Below are 10,461 nucleotides of genomic sequence, written 5' to 3'. Positions count from 1 at the left end.
AACCTTTACTGGCTCTCTTGAAAATAACTGGGGTGGGTACTCTTATAGCTTAAAGTGTGTGCCTCCATTCAGACTATTAAACTGCTCAGCTGGCTATAGTAAGCTCTCTGGTGCTGGTCCAGAAAGCCTTGTGGGTGAGAATAAAATGTCATGAATTAAATTTTGTAAATATTTACATTTAACTTGATACTCTTTTCATGGTAAGATCTGAATGTAGCCAGAAAAATATTCTTTATCTTCCTATGTAATTTTATTTCTAAAGTCCTAGGTCATTCTCACTAATATAGATATGTTCAGATTGCAGATCTAGGAGAAACCAGGAATTTCAAAGACAAACTTAACTAGGACTCAGCTCCTTGGAGTGGAAGTGTCTGCAGCACCATCTTCAGGGGAGGAAGAAGATGGCATCCAAAGGCTTGCGACTGTTCCTTCTGCTGAGCTGGGTAGCTGGCTCAGAAGTTCTGGGTGGTGAGTATGTCACTTAGTCGGGTTGGAGGCCATGGTCAGTGATTGCAAAGCCCATGCAACTCAGCCATCCACTTGTCAAAAACCCCAAACAAAACAATAAAGACCTACCAAACAACCACACCCACCACCAAAATCCATTATGCACTGCAGGAACTAGGTACTGAAGATGGGAATGAAAAACAGCATGATGTGGTAAAGCATTCAAAGCCTGTAGAATCAAACAAAAACAACTGCACAGAATTGTAAGCCATACCTACATAATCAATTACATGTAAATTGTAAAATTAATTTTGCAAGTTTATTGCAAAGGTACAGTTTAAGCCACCTGTTAACCAACTGTCAATAAATGATAGGTATAATCAGAACATTCAAATATTTAGGCACTATTTTCCTATTTAGGCAGAGCAGGAATTCTGTTCTTTCAAGGGACCTGCATACAACCTACTTGGAGAAATGGTTCTGACAGATTCACCAACAAAGCATCAAGTATAAAGCAATGTCTTAACAAAGTGGGAAGGATGTAGAATCTACTGATTGAGACAGCAAAGGAAGAAAACTAAATATATTGAAAATAAGTATCATGGAATATTTGAAATGAAAGGGAATGAAATATGTGCTCATCTGGTGTTCTACTTTGTGAGGGCAAAGGTAGAGATTTGCCCAAGGTTACACACAGCAAACCATTTGGTGTTAAGACTGGCTCTTTCTCCTAGAAGCCTTTCACAGTCCCTTGTGGCCTTGCTGGGAGTTGTGCACAGGAGAATGAGGGATCCTTGCTTGAGCATTGCTTCTATTGAGCACGGAGGCTCAGTGCTGTTTGCAAATTAGCTCTTCTCCCACTGGGAAATGTCCTGGCTAAGGGGAAGATCCAATGGAAGGAAATTCAAGGAGAAATAGGATTTTGGGGCATCATGTTGGCCCCGACAGATTAAGACTGTGGTGCTTGCTGTAGTGTTCCCTTAGCCTATCCTTGTCCTCTGTGGGTCTCTGCCCTCAAACCCACACCTATTTCCAGCCACTGGTTTTCTCTCAACCATTTATGGCTTTGCAGGCCCTGGGTACTCGCCACCATTTCTAAACCATGCAAGGGTGTGCAAGACTCCAAGAGGCTGCCCCAACCCTTTCTTCAGCATTGCCTTCTGCGGCCATTGCTATGTGGCCAGTGGGTTTCCTGTTTCTCTGATGCTGAGATGACCTAGCTACTATTTACTATACTTGGCTCTATATTAATCATTGTATATGCATTATGCCAGTTAACCTTCCCAGTTCAACCTAAAAAGGAGTATACTCTTAGTCCCATTGTACAAACAAGAAAACTTCAGCTAAAGAGGGTTAAGTAATGTTCCCAAGCTTACACATCTGGTAAGTTGTGGAGCAGAACACCTATTACAGTAACAGAGGCCAAATGCAAAGGGCTGAAACCTCTTGACACTGCATGCATAGTGATGAGGTGCTCTAGCACCCTGACAGGTGGAGATAGGACTCTAGGCTTCTAAGAAAGCATTGGCTCCTCCTCCAGATCCCATCCAATTCCCCACCTGATGACTTCAGCTGGTCATTCATCTTTCACAGGAGGTTTCTCTACTTGTACAGTGGGTGTACCCATCTTTAACTCTCAGGGAAAGTCTGGTAATTAAACAAATAAATCTGAGTAAATCTGATTGGTACATCTGGGCTTTTAAAGAAATAGCTTGAGCATGATGACTGAAATGACTAAGAACTCCTACTTAGAATCAGACTGTCTCCATCACTTTTTTGCTGTGGGATATGATATGTTCTTTTGCATTTGTTTCCTTGTCTGGAACAAGGGGAAGTAAGGGTTATTGTGGAAATGATTGAAATATATATAATCTTCCTGGAACCCAGTATACAGTAAATGTGTGGAGTAATAGAAGGTGCAGCAGGGCCTTTGCACAGCAGCTGCTAATTGCATTTTTAGGAGCTTAAATGACTCTACCAGATGGGGCATAATCTCAACTGTAAGACCTGGACCAAGGGCAGGGGAAAGATGGACAAGGAAGAAAATTGAAAAAAAGAGAGGCAGAGACACAGATAGAGTTATGAGAATGACACCTAAGACACAAAGATAAATAAAACAGATACAGAGTGGAGAGACAGCAAGAAAGAAAGATACACAGAGTCAGAAAGACACAGAGATGCATACACACACAGAGGTGAAAAGATCTTTAGAGACAGAAATTCCTCAAAGAAACAGAGACATGGAGAGAAAGAAAAAAGTGTGGGAGGAGGGAGAGATCATAGGTTGTCCTGCCTGAAACATACTCTCAGGTCTCCTTGCCCTCAGCCCGTCCAGATCTGGGGTCTTGGTACCCCTGTTGTTACTACCTGGGGGCAGAGGAGATGAAGGCTGTGGTGGTACAGGATGATCCTGGTGCATTTTCCCAGGGAAAGCTGAGTGCAGAGTCCACAAGAGCGTTCAGACTGAACTGCACTAAGAGTACCAGGTGTGATATCAGGGCTCTTTTACCTCCCACTGACAGCTGGACCACTGTGGCATTCTTGGTCTCCTGGAATCAGTACCAGTTGAGAGCCAGTATCCAGTAGCCCCCAGAAAGCTTTGATTACTTCCTTTTTTCTCAAAGCACAACAATTCTGGTAAAAGGCCCTACATCCCTTTGAGGAAGGTAGGGAGAAAGACTAACAGTATAAATTTTTAGTAATGCAGCAAGGTCTTTCCTAACCTTCATTCAAAGGTTCTGTAACTATAGGCTATGCATAGTCTGGACGTTGATTGTCTTACCACCATAACTTGAAATTATCTTTTGTTAATGCACAGAGATCATGAGACCCAGCTGTGCTGCTGGATGGTTTTACTACAAGTCCAATTGCTATGGATACTTCCGGAAGCTGAGGAACTGGTCTGATGCTGAGGTAAGGAATGTGATCAGTTAGAGGCTATACAGCAAAAGGCCAACCAGAGCCCCAGAACTCATTTGATTCGGAATCAGTGGTTCTTTTCAGCACTCAAGAGAACCTGCCTTGCTGGTGAAAAGCAGAGCAGAGGGCTGTGTGTCCAACTCATTCTGTTTTGTAAGCACTGATGAAGCTGATACTATGTGTCCAACCCCAGATGGTTGTGATGACAAAAGGATAAATAAGCAATAGCTACTGTCCTACACATGCTAGCCATGCACAGATCAAAGGAAAGTGAGGAATAGCAGTTTGTAAAAGAATAATTGAATTCCTCTATAATATATGCTAGAAAGAGAGGAGTGTACAGATGGGCATGGAGCAGAGGCCTCAGGACTGCTTCACAGAAAGTGAAGCAGTCAAATGGGAGATTCATTGCTCCACATGTCCCATAAATGTGTGGTTTCTATTCACTGAGGCATTGTCTGAGGCATGCAGAACAGCCAGTCCAAAGAAGTGGGAGTGAATGATGCTGTCCCTGAATTGTGGTTAACAAACGTGACTAATTAGGGCAGGCCATATAGTTATGATAACCGAGGCCCAGAATAGTGTCAGAATGCTTGTGTATAACTTGACAAAAAGAAAAAAGCAAGAATGGAGCACCTACCATGTGATAGATACTGGAGATTAGAGAAGTATGAGATGAATGCAGGATTATGGTATTCAAATAGAAAATTTCTTTTTTTTTTTTTTTCCAGTACTGAGAACTGAACTCAGGACCTTGAGCTTGCCAGGCAGGCACTGTGCCTCTGAGCTAAATCCCCAGCCCCTCAAATAAAAATTTCAATGCAGCATGAACATAAATGAGTTTCTCAAGATTTTACCAATATTAGCTAGCACAGAAAACAGTGAAACCTGCGCTGTACACTGTTTTCCTGAGCTGAGTCCTGAGAAGAGAGAAAGAGACAGACAGACAGAGATAGAGACACACAGAGACAGAGAAACTAAGAAAAGACGTTCCCAAAACTCTGTAATCAGCTTCAGATAAACAACTTGTTGTCAAGGTCATATACTCTAATAGGAGACAAGACCAGGATCTCAGGCTCTTTCTCAGACTGTAAACTGCTTGCCCTCACCTTGAGCTCCCTCTTTCTCTGAGACCACACTCTGTACCCTGTGCCTCCTCCTATGGTGACAGACATCTCCTGAGGGATTTAGATCCCAAGTTGTAGAGAAGGAGGAGCTGTGTGAACCCATTCTGCTTGACACACTAGGTTCCAAGAAGAGGGCTGTCCATTGAAGCCTCGTAGCATCATTAATAAGACCTCTCCTTTGTGCAGCTTGAGTGTCAATCATATGGAAATGGAGCCCATCTGGCATCTATCCTGAATCTAAAGGAAGCTAGCGTCATATCAAAGTACATAAGTGGCTATCAAAGAAATCAGCCTGTATGGATTGGCCTGCATGACCCACAGAAGGTAACCCCAGCTTGGCCCGCAAACGCACTTTGGCAAGACCAGGATGAGAGTCCCTTTGTGGAAAAAGGCTTTCTGGCATACCTCAGTGGAGAATAGGATTTAAATTGTACAGAACATCTGTTGAATTAATTTTCTCCTAAATCTTAGCATATAAAATTTCCAACTTTCCAGAGTCTTCCAAAAATAAATAAGAAATTTCTACAAGTGTATGTGTGTGTGTGTGTGTGTGTGTGTGTGTGTGTGTGTGTGTGTGTGTGCAAGTGCACAGCCTTATTATGAGGTTCAGATTAATTAAATTCCTATTAGGTCTTGAGCTAAAGTTGAAAACTTTCAGTTAACCTTTTCCCTTATACTGTCACTGTCTGTCATTCTTAATTTTTTCCCCACTGGAATCCCACTGTATTTTCCATCACTGCCCTGCTGTAAAGAATGGCACACAAGGAGTGGCTGGTTGCTGAGGTCTGCAGTTTCCAGATTCTCTGTGGAGCTTGTAGACTTAACACAGAGAAGACAGGCGAGGGCCCTAGAACTTTCTGTACCTTGATAAAACTGCTGAAGTTACCACAGGTTCATATACTATCTGTCATGAGTAATATCTTTTAGTGTTTACCTACAAATATTTTCATATTTTTGTCTTCTTGAAAATTGTAGAAAAGTTAGCAATCTTCTACCATCATTGTTACAAATATTTTATACAGTTAATGATATTTATTTGACCATCAGCTATTTTACATTTTTATGCACTGACATTATAATTAGTCAGAACTCTGTCATTCAGAGGTAAGAGAAATATTTACATTTATTTCTATAAGATGTTTTTGTAGTGTAACTGTTATATTTTTGACTAAGAAAAATAAATGGCTCATACACATTCTAAAAATTTTACATTATCTCTAGTAATCAAAGAAATGCAAACTAAAACTGATATAATTTGATTTATCAGTTTATGAAACTGTTACTTTGTCTTAAGGAGTAGCCTTTTTGAGGAATGAAGAAATTATCTTTGTGCCAATTGGTGAGGTTATAAAATCTTACAATTGAATTGCTTTTGGAAAGCACTTTGGCAATGTATATTAATAAACTTAAAGTATTCATAGCTTTTAATTCATTATTTCTACCTCTGGAATTCTATGTAAGAAAATAATTTTAAGTACCCAAACAGACTTTTGAACAAAATTGGTCATAGTAGTATTTTTATAATAATATAAATTAGAAACTACATACTTACCAATCAATAGAATAATTTTAAGGTAAATCATCATATAATCTTACCACTAAAAGAAGGTTTACAAAACAAGGTAGAAATTTGAGTACACATTTACACTTTTTAGTACATAAAAATGTACCTATGCAAAAACAGTTTATACCAAGCCAGGCTTGGTGGTGCAAGTCTATAATCCCAGCACTCTGGGAGGCTGAAGCAGGGGCATAATGAGTTTGACCCCAGCCTGATCAATTTAATGACTTAGCAAGATCCTGTCTCAAAAGAAAGTGTAGGCCAGGAAAGTAGCTCAGGAGGTACAATTCTAAGTACCAAAATAAAAAAAAAGAACCACCAAAATTTATGCCGGAAGAAGATATACTAAAATATCTGTAATTTTTCTGCTTAGTTATTGAATGGAGTGTCTTTTCTAACTTTTGTTCTTTATTACATTGCTACCTTTTCTCAGTTTTTGCAATGACAGTTCCACTTTAAGGGGCTAAGGGACAGCAGTGGCTGTGGGCAGGTGAGCCAATTTATCTGCACAGTTCTCTCGTCTCCTATTATTTAGAGGCAGCAGTGGCAGTGGCTTGATGGAGCTATATACCTGAACAGGTTCTGGAGTGACAGATCCACCGGTGAGAACAAGCACTGTGCTGAGATGAGCTACAGCAAAAGTAAGTTCCCATGCACCCTACTTCCCTCTTCCAAATCTTAGCTCCTTCCCTTGACCTATTAAGAGCAAAACTAGACATCCTCGCCCTCCTTCCCCCACTTTGTATTTTATACCAGCAAGCCTGTCCTTCTACAGAGCAATGACCTTACCACAGACACTATTTACCAAGCAGCAATTGTCTATGACCGCTTAAGCACCTTTGCTCTAATAATGTACTAGCTGTCGATCTACTTTTCTACATTTTCTATACAGCCACTCACTTTTTCTTATCTATGTTTACATTAAAATCATATTGTATACTATGAGGGAACATGTGTCCATTTGGGAAAACCCAGGCTGTAAGGAGTAAATATAAATCCTCTTGACTTTGAAATTAAAGTTCCACATGAGCCCTAGAAGTCCAAGAAGAAGAGTCCACTCTGGGCTCTTCCCTCCTGTTTGTTTCTGTGAGTCCTGTCCCCAACATGCAGTGGTCAGAACCTCAGCTGCAGGTTAAATATAGTCAATCACTCATGCCCCCTTTTTTCCCTTGTTTGCTTTCATTTTTTGCTCTCTGTTAAGCTGATAAATTAAGGTTTTCAATCTTGCCTCCAATGTGATTATGAAATGGATCATTTGTTAGTGGGAGAATTATCCCATACATTGTGAGAAGTTTAGCAGGATCCTTGATCTCTATTTAGTAGATTTCTGTATCACTCCCATCCCTAGATGTAACCAAAAATATCTCCACATATTGCCGATGCCAGATTCACTAGCCATTAAGGAGCACAGCTAGTAAGTGATGCAGAAGATTTTATCTATAAAACGTGAACATAGACAGTTAAAGATGAAGAGATAGCTGATGTCAACAACTGTACATTTGAGAATATCCCAGTTAGTTAAAAGACCATCCTGGTGACACTTTGTATGCTAACCAAGAAATGTGCTTTCACAGGGCCTGACTCAAGGACTCAGGAACTGGGCAAGGTTCTCAGACAAGAGTCCTTTCCCTGTCAGTCCATGATCAGATCAGCACAGTGGACAGTAAAGTAGTTTGTGTTGTGTTGATCAGAACCAGATGCCTGATGGTCTCTAAGAGCCCAGCTCTTTTCCAGTTTCTGCTCTCTAGCTCACAGCTATTATAATGTGGGCTCTCAAGGCAGAAAACCACCAGGAAGGAATCAAGGCTCAGAGATAAACTGGAGGAGGGTAGAATTTAATGGAACCTTGGCCTCAGCCCCATCAGTATTATTGTATATTTGTAGAATGGATTCTTTTCCCAGACTGTTGCAGGGAGGATCTGAGATTACTTTTCTTAAAATTCCACAGCTGAGCTGTAACAAAGTTTCTGCTTTTTTTTTTCTTTAAAATTCAAAAGCTCTAATATTTTTACCCCAATATACAGTTCCACATGTACTTCTCTCTATGCCACAGGGCTCATTTCCTTTTAGTTCCTATTAAAAAACATTTTATTCTATGTTTTTCTTCCACCCTCTGAAACTCTTCCTTACATTGCAATGCAACTTTTGGGATTAACAGTGTTTGTAGACTTACCACTCATTCACTTTAGGACATTTAATAATAATCAGGGTTTGGCAGTTCAAGGAAAAATTTCATGCTCGATCTAGTTTGTGGTAGAATTTCCAGCTCCTCTACCTAATTGAGCTCTGTGACCCTCTGTAGATTTCTTACTTCTCTGTGTCTTGGATGTTTCTCTATGAAAACAAAGACATTACTGTTTCAGTCATTCTCATCCATGTAAAGTGCTTCCACCAGTGCCGTGGGGCACTGGGGAAGAATAAAGTGAACACAAATACTGTTTTGTGTGGGTGTCTGGGGGGAAGTTGGCCTTCTTCTGGTTTTCTCTGTGGATGGAACCTTGAAGGACCCACCTAGGAGACATTCAGACCCAAGAAGCACCCTAATCAGCAATGAGCTAGATGAGATTCTTTAGCTTTAGTGAAATTCTTTCTCAGGGAAGGATCCAGACTACAGTAGCAACATTGGGTGTGTTCTCTTGGCTTTCACACTGTGAAGTACCAGCAAGCCTGTAGTCCCCAGGTCATTTACACTAAATGGCTCCAGCTCTGGATCCCATGGATGAGAGCATGGGTAGCCCCATCCTCTGTGCTTCTTGAGAACTGGAAGAGGGTACTTAACATCTCCTTTTCCCAAGATCTTTCCATACACATTCAGCACACACCAGCCCCGGGGTCAGATATGCAGGTCAGAGCCCAAGCAAACACCTGACTGAAGAAAGACTTCTAGCTCTGCTGCAGACACCCCAGGATGACAAATGATCTGAGGAACTTGGTTTTGGGGACAGAAACAGTTGGACCTCTCCTCAAAAACACTTCAGTTCTTCAAAAGGCCACCTGCTCCTGGTTCAGCCCTTCTTTATAAACAGATGGCCTGCTGGGACATGATTGACTTCAACCATTTTGAAGTCTTTGAACTTTGAGCAGCAACTTGTTAAAGCTCAGCTGTGGACTTTAGGAAAGATCATCCCCAGGCCCTCCCTGTAACCTACTTTAAACACAAAAGAATCCCTTGTTTTCAGTAGATTCATGTCAAGTCCTGTTTTCCCCCATAGCATGCTAGAGGGGAACTTCTGCAATTGGGCATGATATCTAATTAATTTTTCTTTCTGGTGGTTGTTAATTAAGTTAGAATTTGTGTTATCTGATTTCTCTAGACAAACAGAAATAGTAGGATGAGGGAGAGAGGAGGGAATTGATTTTGAGGAAATGGCTCATGCAGTTGTGGGGTGGCAAGTCTGAAGCCCACAGGGCAGGCCAGCAGGCTGGAAATTCCTGGAAAGTTGAAGCAGTCTTGAGTCCAAAGAGAGATGGGAGGCAGAATCCTTTCTGCTTTATGGGACTTCAGACTTTTCCCTTAAGGTGTGCAACTCTTAATAAGGCCCACCCATATTATGGAGGACAATCTGCTTTACTGAAAGTGTGCCGATGCAATTGTCAATATCTAAAAAATACCTTCACAATGGGATCTAGACCACTGGACAACTAGTAACTGCTAGATATCTAAACCAAACAACTGGGTATCATAACTAGCCACACTGACACACAACATAACTATCACTTTATCTTATCCGTGACTCTAGGAAAAATAACCAGGTAATTCTGGTAAGCTCAATACTGATATGAATTGTTTAAACATGTTTTTTTTTCTTACAGACTTTTTAGCTTGGAACAAAAATGACTGCAACAAGCACCAACACTTCCTGTGCAAATATCAACCATAGAAAAAGAATCAAGATTCTGCTAATCCTTGTGCTAGCCCCTTTCCTAGTACCAGCTCTTTTGCCTTGCTGGCAGAATCTACTCATTATCCCAGAAAGTAAACACAGCAGAAGAGAATGATGAGGTCTTTATTCTACTGACTTTGATAGGCTTGGAGAAGAACTGTCAGCATCGGTATGCTAGTGGCCTGTAATGTTAAGTCTTCACACCACAATTCTTTCCATCATATTTTCTCTTCCTCCCATCTCAGCTGTCTCAAGCAGACTAGAAGTTCATGTCCCTAACTGATGAAACAACTGTGTCTTAGCCATAGGGGTAAAGATGTGAAGGCAGAAAATAGAAACCCAAGATTGAGTTTCTACCCCATTCCACTTCTGCACCCTATACCCTCTCTCCATTGCCCACATCCTCCTCCTCAGCCACTTGTCAGTTCTTCTTTTTGCCATGGGAATATTCACCAGTAGGGTCCCTATGAGGCTGAAGTAGACTATAAAATTATTTTTGAAAATAATTATATCCTCAGGAGGT

At 41.0% G+C, this 10,461-nt stretch overlaps 1 protein-coding gene across 1 annotated transcript; it reads left to right on the top strand.

Moving 5' to 3' along the window:
• The first annotated feature begins 401 nt into the window (after positions 1-401).
• On the top strand, positions 402-9,935 carry Reg4 (regenerating islet-derived family, member 4). Its single transcript, XM_005389090.1, has 5 exons — positions 402-468; positions 3,266-3,360; positions 4,680-4,817; positions 6,590-6,695; positions 9,868-9,935. Exons 1-5 carry the CDS (start codon positions 402-404, stop codon positions 9,933-9,935), a joined length of 474 nt encoding a protein of 157 aa, XP_005389147.1.
• Positions 9,936-10,461: the final 526 nt, after the last annotated feature.

The sequence above is a fragment of the Chinchilla lanigera genome, unplaced genomic scaffold, assembly GCF_000276665.1.
Source record: "Chinchilla lanigera isolate Chin_1 unplaced genomic scaffold, ChiLan1.0 scaffold00034, whole genome shotgun sequence".
NCBI classification, from domain to species: domain Eukaryota; kingdom Metazoa; phylum Chordata; class Mammalia; order Rodentia; family Chinchillidae; genus Chinchilla; species Chinchilla lanigera.
This window is presented reverse-complemented; position numbering and strand designations above follow the sequence as displayed.